The sequence below is a fragment of the Ambystoma mexicanum genome, chromosome 10 (assembly GCF_040938575.1).
Source record: "Ambystoma mexicanum isolate Mex_15411 chromosome 10, UKY_AmexF1_1, whole genome shotgun sequence".
Classification (NCBI taxonomy): Eukaryota; Metazoa; Chordata; class Amphibia; order Caudata; family Ambystomatidae; genus Ambystoma; species Ambystoma mexicanum.
In genome coordinates, this window is record NC_090932.1 from 309914475 (window position 1) to 309942009 (window position 27535).

Below are 27535 nucleotides of genomic sequence, written 5' to 3' on the forward strand. Positions count from 1 at the left end.
ACAAAGGAAGAATGCACTAGGAAGTCACTCTGATAATAGATTAATTGCATCTAATAGTCTGGAATACAATACTAAAGGCTTTAATAGCTACCTGAAAATGAGGGGAAAATGTAATCTTTGAGATAAATGATATCTTTTATCAAGAAATGTGTATCTCTAAGAAAATCTGTATAGATGGCTTCACTGTCATTCAACAAACGGATGGATGTATGAACTGCTATAAGATATTCAAAAACAAAAACCTCAAGCTCGGACTGTGTCAGACAGTGTACCTACTATCCCAACTGTTTCCACTGAAATGAAAGAAAGCGATGGAAAGAAATCTATCCTTTTGCTAAACCTCCATTGTAACTTGGCAATAGCGGGTTTAGATGCTTTCCAAATTATATCTCTAAAATTGTAGGTGATTGGTTATCTGTTGGGGAATCTCAAGTGATATTAGCTGGGGATGTAAACTCAGATTGTTCAAACAAAAGTAGAGTTGATAAAAATCAAAGCATTATAAATGGGAGAAAATAGAGAGAAATGTTTCAGGAGTGGGATCTGATGATTGCAAATGGTAACATTAAGTGAGACCTACCGAGAAAGTTAACATGGAAAAGGGGGGTCACAATCATCAACTATTGTTTATATTATACGCTCTAGAACAATTTTGGGTATATGTACACGTTCAAAGTGAAGCAAAATAATTTGAGTAATCACACTATACTAGAAGCATCTTTTGATGAGAACCTGGTGGTAAATCCTGGAGGCAATAGGATAAATAAAATTCCTACACGGATGGACGGAACTGGTGACTAAACCTGAACCATTTAATAACGCTACAGCGGAGGAAGTGATGGGCTTACATTCTGTTAGGAGAGTTTTCCTGAAGTCCCACTTTGAGGTAAGACTTTAGTAAGCTATCCCAGTGGTTTGTAGATCCCCCAACTCTTAATATCAGTCTGTACTACTCAAGTACCTTGGTAGAGTGGCAGGGCAGTCAGGCTCACCTTAAAAGGAAGATTTGAGCTGTAGGTAAGAACACTGAATCTAGCTAGCAATGCACGTCAACAAAAAACAAACATTTATAATAAAATATAGATTATATTTACACGAGTCAAATGGATATACTTTAGAATACTTTCAAAGGGCTAATTCTTAGTTGGTAGTTGCTGAACACGCACAATTGTTACAGGAGTTTGACAAGTCTACCGTACTATCGTTAACTACGGGCAGTCACAAAGTAACAATAATTATATTTAGTCAGCAAACACATACAAGATAGTGATTTTTGGGAAGAGAAACAGTTGGTTAGTGTTATCCTAGCAGAGCTTCAGGTTCTAGAGGCAGTTTACCCTGCAAAGCAAGTCCAAAACGCAAACCTAGCTAAAAGGCAGATCAAAGAGAATTAAGCAGCAGAAGACAAAAGTTCACGTGGATACTTTTTAGTCTCTAGGAAGGAAGATACAAAAAGACTTGACCTATCTTGGAGACCCTGTCAAAGGACTGACTAAAGGGACACAAGCAGCAGTTTGAGTCGGAGGTAAGAGGGGGTTGCCCTGGACACCTCTACGTGCACTCCAATGCACTGGAGCGACTTTCTGGAATAAGGCAAGTGTTCGGGAGAATTCTCATTTCTGTGCCAATTCCCTTCAACCTTAGAGATCCCAAGCTCTTTTGCTGGAATTTAGAACTTTTTAATTTTAACCCTGGAGTGAGTGAGACCTTTTTCCCCACTCATATTTTGACCTGATTTGGATTATGTGTTTCCACAGTTTGAGTCTGACAAACTCTATAGGCATCTATTTTTTGTATGGTGACGGACACACAGCACCTTCAGTGCAGTGTCACAGAGAAATACTTTAGATTTCTCATAAGGTTTAAATACCTTTTCTTGTGTGAACTACCGTTCCCAAGAATAGTAAAGTGAAATTGACTTTACTTACCTTTTCTCTTTGGAGTTCAAGCACACCCCATCTTATGTGGAGTGCTGAGGGGTCAGCTAGTAGCCCTTATCCTACATTCTCATCTAACATTTGTAGGTTACCCTCCCTACTTTAAATGGCTGGTGGCAGCGATTTAATTTTCCTGCCATTGTGCTTTTCTACCGCAGGCTGAATCTTCAGCTGCAGTATAGAACCCATGGCCCTGGTCGTCTTTTTTCCCCATTTTCTGTTTCTGAGGTCTTTCTTGGGTTTTACTCTGTGCATTGAGCCAGGTTTGAGCCCTTTGTTCATTTTGCCTTAGGCGGGCTTCAACTCTGAAGCCTGCCTCTGGCTCCAGTGTGCCTGTAAAGGCAATATGTGAGGAAGGTTCCCAAATCTCCCCTGTCCTGTGTCTCTAAGAGTGCCTGAATGCAACCAGTCCTGATTGGCTGGCTGTCTGGCCTTTCAGGACAGCCACTCTGCTGTGTGATTGACAGTCTAGGCTGTGCATGAATGGGAGAAACCTGCTTAAAAAAGCGAGGGTTTTGGGATTAGAGGCAGAGTTGACCACTGGGAGAAATACCCGATGAAGAAACCTTGAACGAAGCTTGCCGTATCCTCCTGCACCTTTGAATCGCCTGGTGAAGACCTGCTGCTGTGCTGAAACTCCTTTTTCAATTTGACAGAGAAGCTCCGGAAGGGACGAGTTCTTCCCTTGGGTTAGTGGGACCAACTAATCTCGAGACAAACTCCACTGCACCATCTTCCCCAACTGGCTGTTGTTCTTCGCTGCTGCAAGAACCAAGTGTCAGGGGTAGAGAGATCCGTAGTAGAGTGCAACATCTGAAATCTGGCTAGAAGCGCCAGCAGTCTCCCAAGGACCCTCCAGAAGCAGGACGACTAGAGCTCAAGTCCCCTCATCAGAGTGCAGGACCCAAGGAGTGAAGTGAGCCCAACCGGTATCCAAGATTTGCGACGGTGCTGTCCACACTAAGCACTGAAACTGCCAAGTGTTGCTGAACCGAAAAGAGCACGTAGCTGCCCAAGACCTCCAAAGTGCAGCCGCAGGAGCCCTCCAGACATCCTCCCTCTTGTCCCCACGGATGATGCTCAGAAACCCAGGGTCTGCACAGCTGAAACAGGACAGAATCCAGCTGGACCACTCTACTTCTAACCAGAGTTACTGTTTAGACTTGGGGTACTCCCCTCACTGTCTTTTAGCTGTGCTTTTCTCAGTTGGGAATTCCATTGGTTTACCTTTAGAGTTGATGCCAACTCTCTTTGCACAGGCTTAACAGCTTGTGGCCCTAAAAGTGATTTCTACAACTCTCTAACTTTGTGCAAGACTTTATCTAAGAAGTGCCTCAGCTCCATAGACTGTTTCCAATTGACTTTGGCTGTTCAGGCTCCCCTGCAGACTCTTCTAGCCCATTGACTTTGATATTGTTTGTCCCTCATAGGTGGTAACTTGTTTAAGACTTATTGCTGGGAAAGTCTTGTCTAGATTTCATTGGAAGATTTGAGTGTCCTCACATATACTGAGAACCTGTTTAACCTTTTCCTTCCTTACACCTTTCCTTTCTGCGACCTCACAATCTGCAAAGTATAACTGCCACTACTGTCCTTATGATTGAAGTCGCCTCAGGGTGTAGGAATTGTGTATGAAGCATAACTTGCTTTGATACTGAAAAGCATTTTTTTAAAATGTTAAAGTATATTTACATTGTTCCATGAATTGCCTTTTTAAAGAATGCAGATTTAAAAATTGATGTTAAATAAATAACTATTTATAACTGAAACCTTGAGTAAAAGTGCTACTTGGTTACTTCTATTGACACATTTCATTGCTACAGCTCTACAGCTCACATTTACCCCTGGCTGCTCAGTCACACTACCAACTTGTGTAGTACAGACCTATACCAAGAGATGGGTTACCTAATACCAAGCAGATAAGTGTTGTGTAGTTTCACACAGTGTGACTGCACCAATTCTTACCGAACAGTAAGCAATACCTTTTTCCTCACAGTACCTTACCTTGGGTTTGAAGAAAACGTTTGTGGTGGATGCTCCGCGATGTTGCAGCTCTGGACCAGACTTCCGGATTCCTTGGTCTGATGGCAAAAGGCAGGATAATGGACAGAATCTCTCAGAAGCACTCTTGAGGGAGGACCTCTGGCACGGCTTTCATCAACTTCTTTGGTCATTCCACAGTTTTGGCACCTTTTCTGCAGCACCAACAAAGGACGTGATTCGCCCGGTCAATCTTCTTTTCTTCTTACAGTCCCACATTCTGCTGAGGGGGTCTGTGTAGTGTCCTTGAGGGCTCAGCAAAGCTTTGGACGCATTCGGCCTTTCCACGACGATGCACTCAAAATGGGCAGAAGGTCTCCTGGTATTGGGTTCTGCAGCTCTGGAAACTCTCAGAACCGCGGGAGATGGCGCAAACCAAAGTTAGTCTTGGGACTGGTTGTTCCCACCAGTCAAAGGGAAGGAGTGGTCCTCTTCGGAAGTTCCTCTGTTGCACAGAAAACGGGGTCAGGACAGCAGTGGTCGTTTCACAGTGTTGCAAAGGGTCTGCAGGCGTCTCTGGTCGTCTTCTTCGGTTACTTCAGCTTCCAGTGGTTGACTTGCTTTCCACTCCAGGAGCCTCACCTTTTGTACAGTTCCAGGACTCACTACTCTGCAATCTTCCTCAGCAGTTTACAGAAAGGGGCACTTGGCTGTCCAGTCAGGACAGCCAGACCCCCAGTGGGAGCTGGTCCTATTCAAGCACTCTGGCAGACAAAGGACAGGGGGTGGAAAACTCCTCCCACACTTTATGCCTGCCCAGACACTCTGGAGCCTCAGCGGGGACACCCAAAGGTTCCCGCCGTTAGGGAGAATTCTCTGTTTAGGCTGAATTTCTTTTTTTTTTTTAATTTTGATTGGTTTGTAATTAAACCTTTAACATACATAAATGTTACACAACAGACAAACAACATTCATCCATTTCCCTTTCCCTCATTATTCTACAGAAGCATGGTTTCCCACTATCCCAAGAGATGTAACACATAGTCAGTCATTATTTACAGCTACATTAGGGGTCAGCAGTCGGTTTTCAATTATTGCTAAAAGATGTGTTACAGGCAAGACTAGTTTCATATCACTTCCATTAAACATTTGTTGCCACCAATCTTCAGCGTCCATTGACGGGTGGGAGTCGCTCCAAGGGCCCAAAAGAAGAGTTCTTTCCGTTCTTAGCCCAACGCAGAAAAGCATCAAATGTTTCAAAGTTTCAGGTGCTTGTAGACCGCAACAACAAGTTGGATCTAATTTTGCGTATGTTGACCAAGCCCATAGCCGCTCTTTCGTTTTGAACCCATTTAGCCTGAAACACATGAACAGTCTTCGGGCGCGCGGGTCCGGAAACAGTTCAACGTATTTTTGTGGGTTATTATATGCCCAGGCTTCAGTTGGAACCTCACACATTATTTTAGAGGACATTCTTTTTGAACATGTTAGTTCCCAATCCTCACGCCATATTTTTATTTTTGCTGCATTCGGGTTTCCTTGGAGAGTATCGAGCTTAATGTCATACTCAGACATAAGCGCTTCACAGCGTTTCATCCACAAAGCCAGGACCTCAGGTCCGGAGGAAGTCGCACCATGGAGTACACTAAATTGCGGAATCTGTTCGCTAGTTCTCGTTTTCCGATAAAGTGATAAGATTCCAACAAACTATCGCATGAATTGAAATCAATGAGAGTTCATATTTTATAGAGGACGTAGCCGTTCCTTTTGGCAACTTGAGGACTTTGGTCCAAAAAATATTCTCAAGAGTAGACCATATCTCCCATGTACAACCCAAAGCGTTTTCTTCCCCATACGTTAATATATGTATCACCTTTTGCTCATAAAAACCTAAGACTGCTTTCAGAGAAAATTTCCCATATTTATTGTTTATCACCTGCGCTTGACACGCCAATTGTTTGCATTTACGTTTAATCTCAATTTTCCATGATTCGTCACTGAGGCAGGAACTGAGCATCATTCCAAGGTATTTCACATTAGGCGCGATCGTTAGCTTTTCTTGGTTTAATGACCATGTTAAATTTTTTGCAAGCCTAGTTTTGCCACTTTTTAGATCTTTCAAGACCAATATTTCACACTTCTTTGTATTAATAGACAGATGGTTTTCGATCACATATTGCTGGATTGCATTGATTTTCCTCTGTAAACCAATCGGTGTTAAATCCAAAAGTATGAGATCATCTGCATACAACAACCAGCTCAGCCAGGATTTAAGCATCTTCGGTGGAAAGGTGTTGAAGCCTTCAAAGGAGTATCCAATATCAGAAATGAACAACCCAAATAATGCCGCTGCCAGCGGGCAGCCTTGCTTGACTCCCTTAAAAGTGTTAATTGGTTGAGACAACATACCAGTTTGGTCCAAACGAACCCTTATAGAGGTTCCAGTGTGTAATTCTTTTATAGCGGCAACTAGGTCTTTCGGGCAGCCCCATTCTCTCATTTTGTTCCATAGAAGTGCTCGATCTATTGTGTAGAATGCATGGGAAAAATCAATGAAAGCAAGATAAACCATTGTTTGGGTTCTAATTGCCTCCATTTTAAGTATATTTAACAACAAAAGATTCAACGAGCATCCAACCTGCTTGACAAAACCAGTTTGTATAACATCTACATGTTTCGAGTGAGTTGCCCATTTAAGTAGCTTATGCTGTAACATGGTCGCATACACCTTCGCTAAGACGTCGAGCAAGGCGATCGGCAGATAATTTTTAGGGCATGTTCTGTCCCCTTTTTTGAATATGGGGACGATCACCGCAGATTTCCAGGATTTTTCTTTGGAGATTCACTCTCTTGAAGAGATCCACACAAAAATCAGCCCATAGCTCTGGGTGTTGCTTGATCGTAAAGTTGGTCAAACCATCGGGACCAGGAGCCCTGGAATTTTTGGCTTTATTGATTATACTCATGATCTCCTCTCTCGGGAAAGTTAATGACCAACTTGCAACACAGTGATCGTCCGGGTTAGCATCACCTCCAGTGTCCTTATATAGTTCTTTAAAGTGTGAAATCCATGTTGTTTCAGATACCATAAAAGCTTGTAAAGCTGACTGGGATGCCTGTGTGTTAATAAGCTTCCAAAAATCACGGGACTTATTATGCAAATTTCTTAACATACATTCCGAATCGCCTTGGGTCATAATCACTTTATAAGATTTAAGCCAGTTTTTGTAATGTTGCTTCGCCTTTCTTATCTTCATGCAACGTATCTCTGGGGCGTTGGTTCGTGCCTGCCGTATTATCCTTCTCATACCCAGTTTCTGTAGTAAGACGGCCAAATCAAAACAATGCGTTCAGTTCAACATAGTATGTTTAGAGCCGCCATTCTTGGTTTTAAAGTTTGCCAATAGCTGAGCATATTATAATGTCACGGCGTCGCTATTGAATTTATTTGTTATAAGTTCAACGTCCTTTTCAGCTAAACACAGGCAGACTCTACTTGCTCCCATGTCGACTTTCACCTGCCATTTTGGTTTAGCACTTACATTTGTACTTATGAATTTCATCTTTAATATACCATGGTCACTGTTTGAATTTCGTTGCATTTTAATGAAGTTACCCGTTAATGGAAATCGGCAGTGACAAATATATAGTCGATGGTAGAACCCAGAACTCCGCGGTTCAACGTCAAAGCCTTCGGTATATCGCCTAACGTACAACCATTTAGCACCTGCAAATTTCTTGCGCCCATTTCTTTCATCCATTTAGTTGCCAAATTCTTTATCTGACGGGATTTCGACTGGAAGCAATCCATGTTCAGATCGCCGCAAAGGACTATATTGGCTCCCTCTTGCTCAACCAATAGGCGATCGATGAGACGTGTAACCTCATCAATGAACACATTGGTTCCAGCCCTCGCATGGTTCCAATATAAGTTCAAATTAGTCGTTTGTTCTTTACTACTCGAATGTTTGGCCAGTTTGACAATCGTAGACTCTTGGATGAAAGGTGAGTGATTAATCGATTTTTCAATGCTATATCCGGATGATCGTCTTACTAAAGTTATAAGACCAGCCATAGGACGGTCTTTCGCTACTTTTATGGCTGGATTTATAGCTATCTGAAAATCTGATGCAACAGTGCTACTGCTTAACCAAGTCTCCTGCAAGCATACTATGTCCAAACCTCCCAACCACTCAATATTAATCAAATGAGTAAAGCCGCGTGAATTCCAAGAGCCTAGTACACAGTGCTTCACGGCGTCAGCATCCTGGCATTATCGTTCACAGCTATTATTTAACGTGTCGGCCAACCATTGCCATTCAAGTGTTTCGCCCCGATTGCAGATATTTGTAGGGAAATTGGGGTCTAAGACACCTTGTTGCATTTTACCTTGTATTGTTATAGTGAGTTTCTCACTTTCACCTTCGGGTACAGATTTTTTTTATCTTCATCCGACAAAACCCATTTTTTTCCGTGCTTTACGGTTCTGTTTTGAGCAATGTTTGCCATATTTTTTATTTTCATCCAACAAGACCCCTTTTTTTCATAATTTGAGGCCCTGTTTTGAGCACTGTGTTCGCCAGGCATGTTATGTCTTATTGTAGTTGGCCCAATCAGTCGTGTATTGGCTAATTCAGTTGATAAGACTGACGGTTTTAATAAGATAGAGGTACGGGAGGCTTGAGGCTCCGTCGCCTTCTTGGCCTCGCAATGAGCTCCAGAATCCCCGTCTAATTTATAGACATCAAAACACAATGAAAAAAGTGACACATTTGCCTCCAAAATGGAAGTAGCTATTAAGGACGAGGTGATGTGTAAGACCACTTTATCATTCTTTTGCTCATCAGGAAATTCCACAATCTTTAAATCCTCAGTGATAACTGCACGTAAGCTCGGTACATGATGAAGTAACTTAATAATGTTACCCTGTTTAAAATCAACCTGTCAGATGAATTTAACCTCTCAACCATCAATCTGACCTGAGGCACTTGCCCACTGGCCATGAGGGCTTTGTTCCTTACACCCGTATCAAATTCATTAGCTGTATGTTTAGCACGATCATTCCTGTGCATGTCATTTTGCTTTACAAGCTACATTTCTTGAAATTTAACCTGTCTACATGATTGATTCTCATATAGTTCAATCTCAGTCCGGTCATAGGACCCCCTCCTTCCAGAGTTTGTAAGGCAGGTTCCAGACTTCTTATTCCTTTTTTCCTGCATAGTCAGGAAGGTCACGTTATTTAGGTTTCCGTTTATCGACGTTAATGCTGTTTTCGCTTCGTGGTTACTAGCCAACCTTTCGAACAGCTGAACTGGTTTTGACATGACGGCCGGCATGTGCTTTAGGCAGGTTCCATGTAACTTATTACATTTTTCTTGTAAGGTCAAAAACATTGGACTTTTTAACTTCTCAGTCATATACACTGATTGCATTGCCGTTTCGTTGGTATGAGAGGCACTATCAGGACACTGCACTATTGCAACCTGACTTGCTGCAGTTGTCTGTACCTTCTGTGTTTCTTTTTGCAAAACGACAAATCTGCCGTCTATGCGATCTTTCTTCAGGAAGAAAGCATTAGGACTCTCTTTATTATTACTTTGAGCTTTACCGACAAGGACAGCTTGCTCCTCAGGATCTTCATATTCAGGATCGTTGTAAGTTGACATGTTTAGCAACTCGGATGATAACTCAGACACCTCTATGATTTCATCACTTGAGCCTCCTTTCGTCACGCTTTCATTCGTGGGTATAATGAGGGATTTTTTTAGGTTCAGTAGAGACAGACTCGAGCTTTCCATTAGCAAGTACGTGTACCACTTTAATATTCCTTAAAAATTTTCTGGCCCCGTGCATTTATTTTCTTTTTCGCTGGTTGATTTTTTGTTTTTTTACACTGCTGAACAATCTGCTTTTTTACAGGTCCCATACTAGGTGGTTTCGCAGCTTCTTTTTCAAATAATGGAAATAACTTTGGCGCTGGATTTGAGATCGCTATTTTGTCCCCTAAGCCAACTTTATTCCGTTCAATATTACTATTAGACGTAGATTCGTCTTGAGTAATTTCAAGTGCCGGATTTGCTGAACTGCGTGCTTGCTCAAGCGCAGTGTGGAAGGACACATCAACAATTTTCTCAATCGGCAGTATAACCGGGCCCAAATTTCCTGTACTCAACCTTGTAGAGACCCTTGCTGCGCTATTCTCTGGTTCATCTATGGTTAAAATCGGATCTGACGGCTGGGTAGACAACTCTTGAAGATTAGATTTTACACCGTCGGACTCTACTTGATTATCCCGAGTCACCATGTTTGTAGTTTGTAAGTTGTACACATTTGTTGGGAGCCTTGATGTTAACTTTTAGTAAGGGCTGTTCAGAATGTAGTTCAGGATTGAATACTTTGTTTATAAGATTCAAAGTCTCCATCGTTTTCGTATTGCTATAGAAAGCAGGATGTACATTGCCCTCAGATTTCTCACTAAACTCTCTGTTTTGAAGGCCATGTGTGTCTTTTTTTAAACAAGGCAAGAGCTTCTATTGCGACCTCCGCAAACAATTTTTTGTCAATTATATCATTCTTTTTTTGCTCTTGTATCAGCTTGTGCCATTTGTTGCACTTTCCAAAACCCTCATGCATTGAGCGGTTAGTGTTGGCACAAATCTTTTCCAATTCTACCACTTTCGAATTTAGCAAAGCCACTACCGTAGTTAAATCTCTTGTAGCATCAAATAGGTGTTCATACAACTTTGTAAATGGGGCCAAAGAGATAGCTAGTGAGGACAAAATTAATGATTGTAAATCTGAAGAGGTCATGACAGTACTTGATTCGGGACCTTGTGGCAGTGTTTTTGCACTCGGGTAATAGATCTATACTACATCTTTTTCTCCTAATTTTAGGGAATGGTCGTTCCATGAAGGACGAGTTTGTTGTCTCGTCTCCATCAGAGTCATCAGCATTGGGAACCACGGATCCATTTGCATTACTTATACTTGGACTTCTGCGCGAGGCACAATGTTTGCCATTATGCAGCCTTTTCGGAGATGATAATGGTAAACCTGAAGTGTCATAAGCATATGCAAGCAATGTTTCGTTTTTCAACATTTTTGCACGTTTAAGGGGAACATCAACCAGAGTCATCTCACATGGATCAATTAAAATGTTATTAGTCCGTTTCAAACGTGCTTTTGAGCATTCTTCATCAATAACAGGTGTGTCCGCACTCGCAGAATTTTTGTTGCCCTTAGACTAAATAAAGTTTTCAAAACATTATTTGCGATTTCCAATGAATCGCGTCGCATATTGGGCTTTGAAGGTGGTTTTGGAGATGGTAACGAGTCAGATAACATCCCTTTATTTACGTCGGCGACCATGTCTGCGCACCACTCTTCACCAGTAGTAGTATTATAATTGGGCTTAAATGTTCTTACCAAGTCTAGTGGTGATCTTACAGATGTCTCCGGATCAGCAGGTAGCTGTGGGACCACTCGATAGTTGACTCCAGGAGAACTCGTCTCCAACGGAAGCTCGACGCAGGAGGCTACATCGATTATGCTGCACTCGGCAACTTTGGTCTCAGTCATCAGACCATCTCGATTGACGCCCACGACTACCCGCCTAGGTAGCTCGTACAGCGTCGACAAAGATCCGGCATCCGCCGGCTCGACCCCAACGCACAGAGCCTCTCCGGGCTCCGCGGCTTCCACGACCTCCCACGGCAACCCTCCCGGCTCCGCAGGGCAGTCCACACTCCCCGCCACCACCCCAGCACCGACACTCCAGAGGTAGGATTACCGGTGATTGTGAAGTTACGGAGGTAGACTTTGCTGGATTTTGTGATGGATTTATCATTCCGTGATCACTCGATACCACTTCCTTGCATGCTGTCTTATGGATATCATTGTAAAGTCTAGGCATAACTTCATCAGGATCAAAATCAAATTGTGTAATCCTATTTTGTATCCATCTATCCTTGCTTTTTATCGGGGAGTCATGCAAAACAGCGAGGTTATCATTTTTAGCCGTAGGCGTTCTAACAAACACGTCATCGGCCACATTAGCCAACTCTGACTGTGGCAATGGTGACAGTGTGATCGAAGAACTGTGTATTTGGCAAAAAAAGGGGAGCAGTCAGTTCACTTGTAACCTCGCATGTGGAGGTACACGAGTGGTAATTACTTTCTTTTCTTGCATGGGTAAACTGTGACTCAAAGATTTTAGTGCTGTCTGCATTAACCTCACGTCGCTTTTGTGCCTGAGTTTTCAACATCAAATGACAGGGCGAACCTTTTACTGGTGTTTGTTGTGTTTTGTCCGTCACACTCATGATGGACACCGTCAGCGGGGGCACTCCGTCACTCGCCAAGCAGCCCAACAGCACTCCTTGTCAGCCCTTCGCTCCTCAGGGCTTAGCGCCGCAAGGGCGGCGGAGGCGGCCTCTTGACCCCTGACCCAGCTGACCACCTGACAAGGCAGCTATGGAGTTAAAGGGGTAGGCACACACACTTCCCGTCAGGTCCGATGTTTCCAAGGTAGATATTAATTAACAACACAGAAGAAGGCACTCGCCACAGCCCAACAGCACTCCTTGTCAGCCCTTCGCTCCTCAGGCAAAGTTCCCTTAGGGACCACTGCAAAAGATTTAGGACTACAGGTGGTTGGCAGTAAACCCAATTGGTAGCAGTCTGTACCACCCAGATTTACCTGGTGGCTGTGGCTGAGCAGTCAGACCTCTCTCCAGATGGGTTAGACAGTATATAGAGTACACACAATAGGGACAGAGACACAGTAGCACAAGCAAACACTGACCAGAGCTTTGGTGTAAAAGTATATAATTATTTATTTAAAGACACACTTGTAAATTACACTAGCACAAAAAGAGGTAAGTAAATTCAACACACAGTCACTATTATATATATACAACCCTGATTACTTATTAGACAAGTCTTAGTGAGAAACACCACTTATTTTCAGACAGAGGTGAGCGCTTAACCTAAGATGACACTCTAATAAGTTATATAAAAAGGGGGGGGAAAGGCATAGTTATGAAAGCACACAAATCTTAATACTTTTCAAAGAACCACAGTGAGGTAGGTTAGGCAAAGTCTACTAGAGAGCAAGGAAGTTCAAATGCCAGGCCCACTCTTAGAGAGAGCAAGCGAAATGTGTCCAGGATCACTGAGTGGGGTTATGCCCAAAGAGTCTTTGTAAATAGTTCACAAAAGATTGAGATCAAGTCAGGAAATGTTAGTTAACAGGTCCCAGGCTAACCCAGGTTAGAAAGTCGAGGATTTACTGTCACCCCGAACGATCTGTCGCAAGGGAAGCGAGGCGGAACACAGTACCTGAAAATGGGAAGAACGCACCAGCGGGGGCAGTTGTTCCTGGCAGCGGGTGCAAGTCGGCGTTTCGTCCAGAGGAAGAGGAGGTCTTGACGTGGAGGAAAGCTGGAGGTCGTTGCACTGCCAGGGAAGAAACCAGCCGCAGAGTTTTCCGGTTACAAGGTACCACCCTTTTCTTTGCGGTAGTGGTAAACCGTGGTATTCCGGTTGCCGGGGAGCTTGGCACGGGCAAGGCGGCCACGAGATGGTCCAGGAAGGCGAAAAGACGGGCAAACTGGTTATCCCCACCAGTCAAAGGAAGAAGACTCTCCGGGCTGGAGATCTCCTCTGTCGTCGGGAAAAGTGGTGAGACGGTTCAGCAGGGCTCCAACTGGTGGTGTCGTCGTTGCAGGTTGGCTCGGCTTCTCCCTCCTCAGGTTCTTTAGGTCCTGTGGTTCCAGTCCCCAAAGCCCTGCTTTTATGCAGAAAACCCCCATTCATTCAGCCTAGCTGTCACTCAAACATGCTAAGTGGTGAGCCGGGTGGCTCACCACTTGGGCCAATCACACAAGAGTGAGACTTGAGTTGCCGAGGCAACTCAGTCCAGGGTGCCTAAACCCCCTCCCACACCCCCTGTGGTACCCAGAAAGAGTGGCACCAATTTTGGAGGCTTCTGTAGAGAAGCCCGCCAAAAAGTGGAACAAAGGGCTCGACTTGGGTTGGAGTCACAGAAGCGAACACAAACGCCATTTTGGAACCAAGTTTCGGCAAAAAATACCAACCAGTGAATTTATATTAATTTAATAAACCAGCGGTATGTTCGAGGCTATTTTAAAAGGAGGTAGCCTCGAACAATAGGAAAATCCCATAGGGATATATTCGCGGTCGAATATAAAAAGTAGTATCCACTGCCACCAGCCAAAACTCGGTCAGGAGGAACTGGACAGTGCCCCCTTGAACAACAGACCACTGGGCAATCGGATTGCCCCAACCAGTACGTCCACAATATGATGGTATGTACGGGTTCTGTTCACAATTTGAGACTAGTAAAGCCAATGGTGACTTTACATGCCCTGGGAGACAGTAGTCAGTCCCAGGGTATGGAGTCTATGGTGGGGGGTCGCTACGACACCCCTGGGTTACTGCACGGAGGGTGCTGTGTAACCCATATATCAAAACACATGAAGCCCTATGGGGTAAAGGACCCCATAGCCCATAAAACACATACAAAGTCAAAGGGACTCCTCAAATCATGTCTAAGAGTGGGTGAAAAAGAGTCTCACTCTTAGCAGGAGAAAAAATAAACCCCAAAAAATCCAGCAAAGCTGCTGGGGGACTCACTAGGTTTGGGAAATTAGCCTTTACAGAGAATTCTCCCTAACAATAGACAAGGCCATTTCCTGGGAGGGGAGACTGACATTCTCCTGAGAAGAGATAACCATGGCTGTTGAAACCACATTGGTGCTACCAGGATCATCAGGACTTTTTCTTGGTGCATCACGTGCACTATCCTGTTGAAAATGGGAATCGGGGGGGGGGGGGGAGAAAAGCATAGACAAATCTCCCGGACTATGTTATCCAGAGACCGTTCCCTTTGGACCGTTTGAGGGTACCCGGAGGAGTAATCTGGGCATTGGGTGTTAAGTGGCTAACAAATCGATGTCTGGATGACCCCATTCTGCAAAGACGTAGTGTAGCTTCTTGCAAACGCCACTGATGCTCTATGGGTCTCTGCTGACCACATCTGCCAGAAGATATGCTGATAATAGGAACATGTGTTTTGAGTGCCCATTTCCGAATGTACTGTGACAGTTTGGACAGCCCTGGAGAGTGAGTGCCCCATTATTTGTTCAGAGTGCATGGCCGCGGTGCTGTCTGTAGGGACAAGAACTGTCTGCCCCTTTATGTGTTTTTGAAAGGCATTCAACACTGCAAGTAGTTCCAACAGATTGATATGTTTGGATGCTACTGATGCAGACCAAATGCCATGCGCTGTCTGTTGTAGGAGTTGTGCTCCCCACCCGGACAGTGATGCGTCTGTGGTGAGAGTGGCTTTTACTGTTGTGGGGGTCGTGAAGGATTTCCCCTTTAGCAAGTTTTACTTTGACCACCACTGCAGAAACTGAACGAGGGCTGTCGGGACAACCACTAGATCGCCCCCACTGACTGCTTGCCGGACACCTTTGGCTCGAGAGCCACACCTGCATGAGGCGCATGAGCAGACGGGCATGTGGACCCAGGAAGATGCAGATTACCATCATCTGCAGTAGCCGCATGGCTTTTCGTACGGTTACCCAGCGACTGGCTACATACGGAGGGATATGGAAGAACATGTTTTGCACCACCTCGTTGGAGGGGACGACAAGCTCGTCTTCTGCCCGAATTAGTGCTCCTAGAAACTTTTTGACTAGACTGGGGACCAGATTTGATTTTTTCTCGATTGAGAATACCAGGTTGAAAAGGATATCTACTAACTTTTCAGTGTTCTCCAGGCATGTTTTGTACAAGTCTCCAGTAATGAGTCAGTCATCGAGATAAGCGTACACAGGAATAGACTGCCTGCGCAGGTGAGCTGCCGCCACTGCTAGTACCTTTGTAAATACCCTTGGAGGTGAGGCAATGGTGAAGAGGAGTACCTTGAACTGACCCTGAACTGATAGTGCCTTCTATCTTGAACTGGAGGTACTTTCGGTGTGCTGGCAACATCTTTCATATCCAAGGTGGCTATGTACACCCGCTGCTGTAGCAGTGGGATTACCTCATCTAGAGTTGTCATCCTGAACTTTTGGGGTATGACATACTTGTTTGCAGGACTCTGATCTAAAACAGGGAGCATGGTTAGATCCTTTGTGTGTACAAATTAGTATATTGAATAGATACCCTTGTTTAACTGAAGCTCTGGGATGACCCAGAGTGCTCCCTTCTGCAGTAGGATCTGGATGTCTTTTAGCAGGATGAGTAGGCGTTCCGGCGACAGTCTGCTCTTGGGTGTGTGGTATCAGTGTGGTTTGTAGAATTCTATGCAATATTCGGTACTGACTGTTTTGAATACCCACTGATCTGAGGTGATGCCCTCCCATGCTTGGGTAAAAGTTAATCGCTCTCCCTTCCCGGGTAGACATGAGAGGGGACCTGTACCGCCGAGTCATTTGTTGACTGGGGTTGGGGAGCCTCTGGATGCAGAGTTTCTCCCTCTACCGTTTGCACCAAAATCACCCCTGTTAAGGATTCTGGAAACTGCTGGAAGTGCCGTGACTGGAATACCAATGAGACCCGCCTCGTCTGTAGTTCCCTTGGGAGGAGCGGGAAAAGGACTGCCCGTGAAAGGCTAGACTGTGTTAAAGACTCCCCATTGGACAAAAGGCTTGGCTGAGATTTGGTTCAATGAATTCAGCGTTTCAAGCTCTTTTTTTTTAAAAATCGGTTTCAAGGGCCTTGTCGACCGCCGTACCAAAAAAGGCAGAGTCTTCCACAGGCTTATTCAGAGAAGCATGTGTTTCCAGTTTAAAACCAGAGTTTTCAAGCCATGCGTGGCACATGAACAGGTTCCTTCAGCCAGAACACTTCCTGCAGTCTCTGCTGAATCCAGCGTATTCTTCAGAATGTTCTGCGTCACTTGACGCCCTTCAGTTACTACTGCTAACACTTGTGTACGAGTATGCTCTGGGACGTTTTGTAGGACCTCTTGCACAAGCCCCCAGTGAACATCGCTACAGCTTGCCAGGAGTGTGGTATTATTAGCGATAAGAGTGCTGAATGCAGCCGAGATGTTGATCGGTTTACGAAGAACAATGATTTTTACAGTGCTTGTCTGTAGGGGACTCGGACGATGACATTGGTACCCCTGCGCATTTCCAGGTGGTTGTCACAATCATGCAGTCCACAGGTGCTGGACGAAACATCTTTTCCACTTTAGGGTTGACGCCCAGAGTGAGCGAATGTGCAAGTAAAAAGGGGTGAAGGTGCTTCTTCACTGAGATCAGAAGAGGAACAGCTGGACTGACGGGGACTTTTGCTTTGAGAAAATCCTCAACAAAATCTGTTTGAGGTAGTGCTTCCTGGGTTTCGAACTTCGAAATGGCCAGCATTTGTAATGTAGATGGCAAGTTTGCATAGGCTCATGCCTCTTGAGAAAGTCCATAAATGTGTGAATAGTTGATACATTCAGACATCCTCACCATAAAGGCCTCACATGTCTCCCTAGTCCACACAGAGAAAGAGGATTCATCAAGGGGAGGAAAGGATGGAGCAGCTGGAAAAGAATCCTCTTGCAGGGCCTGAGACAGAGGGGGAGAGGATGGAGAATATCCATCAGGCAAAGGGGAGGCCTTCTTAGGGCCACAGCTCTGAGAATGGGCCTTAGAAAGCTTCTCCAGAAGCTTTGTAAAGGGGGGCCCTTTTTCAGGGGCCTGTTCCGGGCGTGTCTTTCAACGCTACCGCACAGAGGGCTAAAGATATCTGGAGGCGCCCGGAAGGGTGCAAGTCTTAAGGCCTTGCGCAGGCCTCGATGGCACGTGAGCAGCAGGATCTGAACCAGAAAGTTCATTAAACCTCGACGTTTGACAGACCGGCCTGCAGGTGCCGATGGCTTCTTCAACGAGTCTGTCAAGGGAAGCCAGGTGTTTGTGTGCTTGGGTTTAAGAGTATGGTGGGTGTCCTTGTCACCGGGGTGCACACTCCCCATCGCACTGCTGGTGGCATGCTTATCGGGGACGGAAACGCAGGGATCAATAGACTCCACAGGTGCGTCTACGGCATCCGAGTGGGAGAAGCGGCTGCCAATAGACTACTCATCCGAGACGACAGCCGGAGAGCAACTCTCGGCGTACGTTGGCCGTCCACCGTTTGGTGTGCCCATTTTTCAGGGTTTTTGGCCCAAGGTGTTTACAGTCCTTGCAATGCCGCTCTTCGTGGTCACAAAGGAGGCAATGATTGTACTCTTTATTGTGTGTCCTTCCAAGGGAATTTACCGTTATACGACGGACAAAATTGAAAAGGTGTTCGCTCCATATCAGAGGGAAAAGGCAGCCAGAGGAAAGGAAAAAAAGGGGAGGGGTTAAGAAAAGGCATTTTCGAAAGAACAGTCAGCAGAAACGTGTCCCCACTCTCCCTACTGTGAGGCCGGGCCTGAGAACCAAGGCCGAGAAGAAAACAGCCGTTGAGTTGCAGGAGTTGTAGAATCGGCAAAACAGGAACAGCCGTCGACGGGATGTTGAGCACTCGAAAAAAGCCATCTAAAATGCCTTACAGTTAACGCATCAAAACATAATAGTAGCAATAAAATTGGTAGAGGAGCTCCGCATTAAGCAATCGACCAGAAAGGCAGAAATAAATCTGGTGGGACCTCGAAACGGGAAGGATTTTGGGTACACGTCACGTTGGGATAGTGTTACAGTCACACCCAGGTTGACTTCCCTTTTTGATCTTCGAAAGAAAGATGTAATACTCGCGATTACCACTAGACTATATGCACAGCAGGTGTTTCTAAGCAGATTCACAAGCATCATTAACAGAGTTAAGGGATGAAAGAGTTTCATCATATGGCCACCATGCTTTACTTCTGAAGTGGCTCAAGATGTATTAGGTGTCATTGGTTTTGTTGGGACTCCTACTGGTCTGCAAATAGTCATCGGTCGTATTCGCAATCTGATGGTAGTCGTGTGTTGTGTATTAGTGTGCGGTTCTGCGAGTGCAGGGGTGGGCCGCTGCGACAACGGCCGGCATGGGCTTGTAGGTGAATGATCACTTGATTTGTTGGTGTTTTGCAAATTTGGTAATGCCAAGTGGGTCGGAGGAGATCCGACTGTTTGTTTGCAGAACTTCTAGGTAAAATAAAAGAGTTAAACCCCAACACACAGACTTATTATAAGGCTCTGTACTTTAAAAGTACTTCACTGGCTCGACGAGCTGGGTCCTAGTGCCCTAAATGTCAAAATCTCTATTTAACCATTTGCAGGAGGATAGGCCTTTTTAAGCAGGCTTAAAAAAAGGTTGCAAAGCCAACAGGCAGTGTTTTAGAAGAACAGGAGTAATATTCTTAAGAGGAATTCACACCAGTTAAAACCCTTTTCCAAAATAAATCTACCCTGTGAGTGGATTTGGGAGGCCAACCTATTATGGTGAACTGGGAGACACAGACAATAGCCAGAATTCGTTTTGTTCTGTGTGGACTCATTTTAGAACTAGAACATTCTCCTAATGAGACTAAGCCTTGCCCCTCTGCCTCCTTACCTTGTTTGGGTTTGGATAATATCAATGTCTCACTGTTCACCATAATAACGTGGGTCTCCCAAATTCCACCTGCAATGTTGATTTCAGAAACCCACAGTGACAGATCAGTGGCCCCAATAGAGTTGAGCTTAGCAATGCAAGTAAATCTGAAAGGCTGTACTTACCTGCAAAATTTCGGTCGGTTCAAAACAACAGCAAATTGTTAGAAGTTCCAGTTATGTCTATGGCTGTCAAGCAGCAAGAAAAAGTATTATTTCTAAACACTAGGCCATAAAATGCAGGGATATGCACAGCATGTGAAACCGATTCATATAGTAGAAAGTCTATTGCAAAGACACTGCCGGGGTGGAAAAAAAGACAAAAGAAACATTTAACTGCATTTTTCGTTTTGATGGGTGTATGGGAGGGAAAGAGCCTTTGTTAAGTTCCTGCAGTCTGATGTGACTAGATATTAAGGTACAAACTCAATAGTGTCCTCCTCAAAAGCTTTATTAGTTGTAGAATTTATTAAAGAAATGTTTAAGTGTTTGTGATGCAAATACACATTTGTCTACAAATACCATGACAGTGCCTTGTACTAAGAGCAAAGAGTTAAAAATCCATTCTTAATATGTAAATCGTAAACTGAACCCATTAACACTTCTCAGCCTATGAAATTATTTTTGAAGGATGTTAGGATTCTAGAAAGAACACCATTCCAAAAGTGAAGGACTTCAGGGGCAAAGCTGAGCGATAAAAGAACCTCATTAGAAGTAATCTAAACACTGGGAATGGTTGAAAGTCCCAATTTTCAATTTGCGACAAGATGCAATTTCCAAAAAGAACTATGGCATGATAAAACAAGCATATAAACCAAGTACTGATTTAAATTGAAGAAAAAAAAAGCTGATCATGTTACCACAGATAACGCTATGCCTTCCATGACCACCTGGTGGTCAGCACACTTACCTCCAGTTCCCAATTCCACATCTTGCTTCTCCCAATTGCAATTTCTGGATTCACCTTTGCGAGCTCTACGTGCAGTAAGCGATTCTGTCCTCTCTTTAACTAGAGAAAGCTGTTCTGGCCTCTTGTTTTCCTCTTTGACAATCTTGTCAGATTCTTTGGCTTTTTCACTATGGCTGCCGTCAGAATCGGAGTGCTCTTCTCTATCGTCAGACGGTCGGAAATCCAGTTCTTGCTCCTCAGGAATTGGTTGCTTCTGAACCTTCTGAGAAAGAGGAAGAGGCCATTAAACAATGAATTTGACTGCAAAGCAAAGAAGGAGATCTGAAGGAAGGAGACCTCTGGGAAAGTACTTGATGGAAAAAGGTTTGTGAGGAGAAGCACTGGGTAGGTACATGGGGAGGGGAGGAGTAAGGAACAAGAAAGGGGGGGGGAACTAGTGAAAGTGAAAAGGAACAGATGTCAAGTGAAGAAAAGCTAATTAGCTCTCGGTAATGGGTAATGGTCATTAGGACTGATGTTCCTCCCAAGGATTTCTCACTATGAAATTCTATCTCCAGTGCAGCGGTCCTCTGAAACGTCGCCACCAGGGAAGCAGCACGGCTTTGCTAGTTTTAGGAAAGATTCCTCTTTACTGCACCTTTCCTTCCATTTCTATGGACCCCCATTTTTTTTGTATCCAACCAGTTCTTTTTACAATGCAGTGAAGCCTTAAGCTTCAATACACTGACTTTTGCTCATCCGTTATGGGCGAACGGACATGTCCTTCAGACTGTCAGCAATGGGAAACCTTGTTTCCCTTAGCGTAGTTATGTTGTTAATACTTTTTGTAACTTATCACTTGTGGTAACATTTTATCATTGTACAATGCATTTTCCCATGCAGTAAAACAGGGTACACTTTATTTTTGCTTACGCCAGGTGTACTAAATGGATAAGCTACCATTACCTCGTTTACCGTGTTTTGCTACTAACTGTGGCTAGTGGTCAAACATGGCCATGCCACGAGACTTTGCGCTTGTCCTTTGGTCATCTTGTCTTTTAGCCTTGTTCATGGCCTGCGAGGACAGGAAAATCCTTATATGGACTTCGAGTGCCCGGAAAAACAGAGGATTTTGGCAGGCAACTGCAGGGCTATATGAGTTTGTTGCCAGGAGGTGGGCTGGGACTGTCTGGTCCCAATCCACAAATTGATGCCAGTGTCCCCGAGTGGTATGCATGAGTTTCACCACCAGTGGTCCTTATTGGACCAATGCTGGGGTGTTTGTGTGCCGTGGTGGGTTGGGTGATCTGTCACTGGCTAGTGGGTGCTGCTACTCTTACCTGGCTTTTAGGATAAGAGGAGGACCCCTTCACCAACTCTACAGAGATCCTGGAAGAAACTGAAGGAGCCAAGACTGAAGGAGCCAAGACTCCTGTCCAGCTACAAGACTTTCAAGGAGACCGTGGAAAAGTCAGAAGGCGGCTTGGCAACCAACTTCTGCTGCTGCCTGAGCCCTGTCCTGTGGAAGATCTCCAGCAGTCCTGCGAAGGAGCTGCAACCCTTGTAGTGGCGCCTCCTTTGCGTCGCTGTGCATCAGTGGCCATCGTCCAAAACTGCTTACCTGCGTCCATTTCTGTCCTGTGAGGGGGCCTGCATCGAGTTCTGCTGCATTCCTCAACTGGGAGACCTTGTACCAGCATTAGACACCAACCGGTGAGCTGGTTGAACCGGCAACCTCTGAGAATCGATGGCTGAGGCTGACGGCGTGAAAAGGAACCTTGGACCTTCTTCAATCGACCTGCCAAGTTCTGTGAAGAATCGGAGTGGGGGGGGGTGAGTTGTAGCAACACTTACCTGAACCCCTTTACTCCCTTTTAAAGGTTTGGTAACTTTTAAAAAACGTTTAGATTACTTTGGCTTTGCCACAGCTTGTTCACACAAGCATTCCAAAAGTTAGGAACACGTTTCTTAGCTAGTTTAACTTTCCCCGTTACACTATGAACTGTTCACTGGAATCAGAGACCCTACCTTCATTTTTTCCAGCTTCACAAAACTGTATGGAACTTTGCAGGCACAAGGGCCCATACACCTTAGGAGTGGACTTAAGTTATGATTGAATATCTGTGGACTAGTAGTGCGAATACTAATCTGCACTTTTCTTTGCAGGGGTTTGATATGTATTTTGCCCTATTCCAGTAATTGTATATATGTATCTAATTTTTAGTATTGAGTGATAATATTACCCGTTAGTAGTCATTTTTCAATGTGTTATTTGGCCATAAGTAAAGAAGTATTTTTATACCTGTTGAAGTGTGTTCCTTGACTATTTTAATTTGTGTGCTCATTGTGAACCCCTTACAGGCTCACCACCTCTTGACTTAGCCTAGACCACTCAGCTTGCTACCTTGAACTGGTTTGACTACAGCTCCCAGAGTCATCCCCGTCACAACATAGGTTGGCCTTCTATACATCTGTCAATCAGGCCAGAGTATAGGTAATCAGTCACAGCTCATTACCTCCATGCACTCTGCACCGTGCCCCAGGACCTCAGTTGCATCTATTTACCTAGAACTTAGCCACTGAGGGGCCACTGAACAGTTAAGGTATACAAATAATCTGCCAAATGGGAAGATTGGTAGAGCGAAGAGGAATGTGTAGTAAGAACATACATCCGAAAGAACATTAGTGAGAGGAAAGTAATTTGTTCTTTTAATGGACTCCCTTCTCCCACAGATTTCTCATCCATTATAGACTCCCATACAATGATTGAGATGAGGAAGGAGAGAGAGGACACCTCCTTGACGTGAAAAGTTTTAGTGGACTGCTCTACTGAAGCATGCATTCTTTGCTTAAAGCTAATCCAAGCAGTAATGTTTGGCAACTGTGTGCCGCGAGGCACTATATAGCTGTTTGTAAAATGCCAAAGAAAAGGGGCACCCTTCTCTAGGGTCAAGGTGGTAGCCAGGCCTTTGGTTGAAAGATCCCTGAACCACTCAGTCACATCTTTCTCATACAGCATTCCTCGATGCAAAGGATGATCCATGCTGGCAATATTCATTTAGTCACAGCCCTGCCAGCACGAGTGTTAGGGGAGTTTTCCTAAAGTCCACTTGAGGTAAGACTTCATAAAACTATACATTGGCATACAGGTCCCGAACTCTTAGCATACGTGTGTACTACTGATAATAGGAGGAAGATGTGAGCTCCAGTTAAGGAACAAGTTACTTACCTCTAACTGTTCTCCAGCATGGGTCTTGTGGATTCACATGCTCATGAATATTCCCCGTCGTCAGACTGGGAATCCTCGGTAAAGAAAAAATCAGTTTCGTTTCTGAACTGTCTTTCTACTAGTAACCAATCACTGAGCTCTGGGTCATACTGTCCCCAGCCAATGACTGCCCTCTACCTAGGTGTTAGGCAGAATCCTGTGCAGTTCCCTTAAGACTACAAGAGTAAGCAGTAAACCCAATTGGTAGCAGTCTGTACCACCCAGATTTACCTGGTAGCTGTGGCTGAGCAATCAGACTTCTCTCAAGAAGATTAAGGCAGTATATAGAGTATACAAAATAGGGCTAAAAACACAGTAGAGCAAACAAAAACTGACCAGAGCTTTGTATAAAAAGTATATAATCATTTATTTAAAACACACTTTAAGCAATATACTAGCACTCTAAATCAAAAGCAAGTTAAAACGCAGTCAGGTAAAGTATACACACCTCCCTTGATAACTATTAGACAAGTCAGAGTTCAAACACCACGATTTGTTAAACAGATGTGAGCGCCTAACCTGATGGCACTCCAATAGTTCAGTTAAAGGGAGAGAAAAAGGCAGAGCATAGAAATAAAACGGGTCCCGACACTTTTAGGAGTTCTCAGCAAGGAAATAAAGGCAGTAAATTATGTAGAGCCAAAGTTCATAGGCCAGGCCCACTTTAAATGGAGCAAAGTGAAATGTGCCCACAATCACACGGTTTAAAATACACTAAAAGTCTTTGCAGAATGTTCAAAAAGAGGTTGGGGTGATTCAAGAAGATAAAGTTAGGAGGTCTGGGGCCAACCCAGTTGGAAAGCCAAGGATTTAAGGGTCACCTTGGGCAAACCGAAGAAAGGGAGGCCAGGCAGGACACAGTACCTTAAAGAGAGAGGAAGCACCAGCAGTGGCAGTTGTTCCTGGCAGTGGTTGCCGTTCGTTGTTTCGACCAGGGGAAGAGAGGATCTCGTCGAGGAGGAAACGTGGAGTCGTTGCACTGCACAGGAATGAAACCAGCCGCAGAGTTTGTCGATAAAAGGTGTGTTCCTTTGATTCGTGGTCAAAGTGGTGAAACTTGGCTATGCGGCCGCCGGGGTGCGTGGCACGGGCGATTCGACCAAGAGACGTCTTTGGAAGGTGAAAAGAGTGAACTGCTTGGTCCCACCAGCTCAGAGGAACAAGACTCGCCCAGCAAAAGATCTTCTCTTGTCGTTGAGAAAGTGGCCAGTTCGTTGCAGCAGGGCTCCAGCGGTGGTGTCGTCTTTGCAGATGGCTCAGCTTCTTCCCTCTTTGGATTCTTAGGTCCTGTGGCGACTTCTGAAGATCCAGTCCCAAAGGCCCTGCTTTTATGCAACAAAAAAAAAAAAAAAACATTCAACAGCCTAGCTGTCACTCAAACATGCTAAGTGGTGAGCCGGGCGGCTCACCACTGGCCCAATCAGAACAGAGTGCGACTTGAGTTGCTAAGGCAACGCAGTCCAGGGTGCCAAATCCCCTCCCCACACATCCTGTGGAACCCAGACAGAGTGGCACCATTTGGAAGGCTTCTGTGGAGAAGCCCGCCAAAAAGTGGAACAAAGGACTCGACCTTGGTTAGAGTTACAGAGACGGACACAAACGCAATTTTAGAAAAGAGTTCTGGCAAAAAGACCCAACCGTTGATTTAATATTAAATAAATAAACCAGCGGTATCTTTAACATTGCACCAAAAAGTGGTGCGTTTAAAATCAATGGGAAAATCCCATAGAGAATATTCTGGTGGAATATTTCGCGTGGTAACCACTGCCACCAGCCAGAAACTCGACAAGGGGGGACTGCACAGTGCCCCCTCGAAAACAGACCCAGGGGCAATATAATTAACCCCTTCCAGTACTTCCACAATATGATGTTTTGTACTGGTTATGTTCACAATTTAAGACTAGTAAAGTCAATGGTGACTTTACATGCCCTGGGAGACAGTCAGTCAAAGTCCATAATTGAAGTCCATAATTGTCCCGATCTACAAAAAAGGGATTAGAGAAGATTCGGGGAGCTATAGACCAATACCTCTCCTAGACATTATTGGAAAAATCTACGCAACACGCCTACTGGAACCATTTAGGACATGGGCCAGAAACGCACCCTGCATGGACAACTTTCAAATGGGCTTTCAGAAAAAAGGCAGCATTGCGGTCAACATCTTGCTGTTAAACATCTTGAAGTTAAAAGTCAAGGCAGGAGCACCAAAAGTGTACCTCGCTTTTGTGGGCTTATCAAAAGCCTTTGACAAAATTGACCATGAAAAACTATGGTCTAAACTGGAAGATTGGGAATGTTCAAAATCCATCTTGAAGCCAATAATCGCACTCCATGCTAAAATGAAGACGAGGGTCAAATTGAACAGACAAGGGACACTGTCAGAGGAAATATCCGTCAATCAAGGAGTCAAACAGGGCTGCACCTTATCCCCGGCTCTTTTCATCACCTTTCTATGAGACTACCAACACTCGGAATCATAAATAAGGGCATTCCCTCCCAAAACAGGAAATACACCTTTCTCAAGACTTCTATATGCAGATGGCGTGATCCTAATAGACCAAACCCAAATTGGTCTACAACGGAATTAACTAATCTGTCTAAATATAATGACGATAACAATCTTGAAATCAACAAAACGAAAATGAAAATTCTGGTCCTGGACAAATCAAAGAAGATGGTAAATAAGACCCAAAATTGGTTCCTTGATAAAAACGAAAATCGAAGTTGTAACCCACTTCAAATATCTAGGAGTGATAATTGATGGTTCAGCTCGAGAAAGCACAATGCAGGATATGCTTTGGGAAAAGGCAAAGCAGCTAACAGCACAAACCAGATCCGTCGACAACAAATTCGGCAGATTTTCGCTCCTGCCATCCATCCAATTCTATAAAGCGAAAGTTGTACCGTTGCTCATCTACGGAATGGACGCAACGTTAAACATGCCCATGTCTATATGGAACAAACTGGAAGGCTACGTGTGGAAAGCCGTTTTGGGAGTACCAAAGTCAACATCCATGGCAGCAATTAAACGCAAACTGGGCCTCGTATCTTTAGCAGCATTGGTCGAACACAGTGCAATGCAGAAAAATCCTAGTAGCCGACACACTGCCTATTCACAACATCATTGCTGAAGTCGTCCAAAGCGAAAAATGCAAGGCATTGACCCCTCTTGATATAAGCCTGGCTGCTCAACAAGCTACCAAAACTGTGTAGTACAAGCTCATACCAAAGGTTGGGTTTCCTATACCTGTGGTCAGAGTTGTTTGTAGTGTTCTACCCGCATACAAACTTTGCCTAACAGGTACATTCAATAGGGTTTACATCTTTTGATCGGCACCATATAACACATTTTTCCATTTGTTGAAGTAGCAGTGCCTGGTGTTAGGTTTGCATGCCTCCTTGAGGATATCCATACACTTTTGAGGTAATTTGAAGTGTCCAAACTATGACTTCAGGAGACAGGCTGCCAAGTTCATAGACCGAGGATAGGGATGGAGCGTTGTCCCCCTGTGCTGGGATAGCATGGTGTAGGGGCACAGGAGTTTGATTGGTTCGCACATAGTCGATTTGAGCAGATGTGGAAACCAAGGATGTCTTACCCACATAGGAGAAAACAGGATTACAGTAGCTTTTTCCTGGTGCATCTTGTGCACTATTCTGCTCAGGAGTGGCGCTGGTGGAAAAGCTTAAGAAATTTCCCTAACAAGTTTATCCACAGGGCATTCTTCATGGCCCCTGGTTGGGGAAACCTGTATGCAAAGTCTGTGCTTTCTGCGTTTAGGCTTGAGGCGAAAAGAATTACTCTGTTGATTGCCACTCATGTTCTTCTGGTAGTCTGCCAGAGAATTGTGTTCCCCTGGAACGTGTTGAGAGG

The 27535-nt window shown here is 44.5% G+C and overlaps 1 protein-coding gene across 5 annotated transcripts in view; it reads right to left on the minus strand.

The window, feature by feature from the left end:
• GIGYF2 (GRB10 interacting GYF protein 2) overlaps positions 1-27535 on the minus strand; it is a 2415541-nt gene that overhangs the window by 1235807 nt on the left and 1152199 nt on the right. For 4 of the 5 annotated variants that reach the window (XM_069617902.1, XM_069617900.1, XM_069617901.1 and 1 more), the window contains one exon: positions 20415-20676. In XM_069617902.1, coding sequence (XP_069474003.1) covers positions 20415-20676 — 262 coding nt within the window. The remainder of the gene's footprint in view (positions 1-20414; positions 20677-27535) is intronic. The other variant, XM_069617899.1, reaches the window with a different exon arrangement.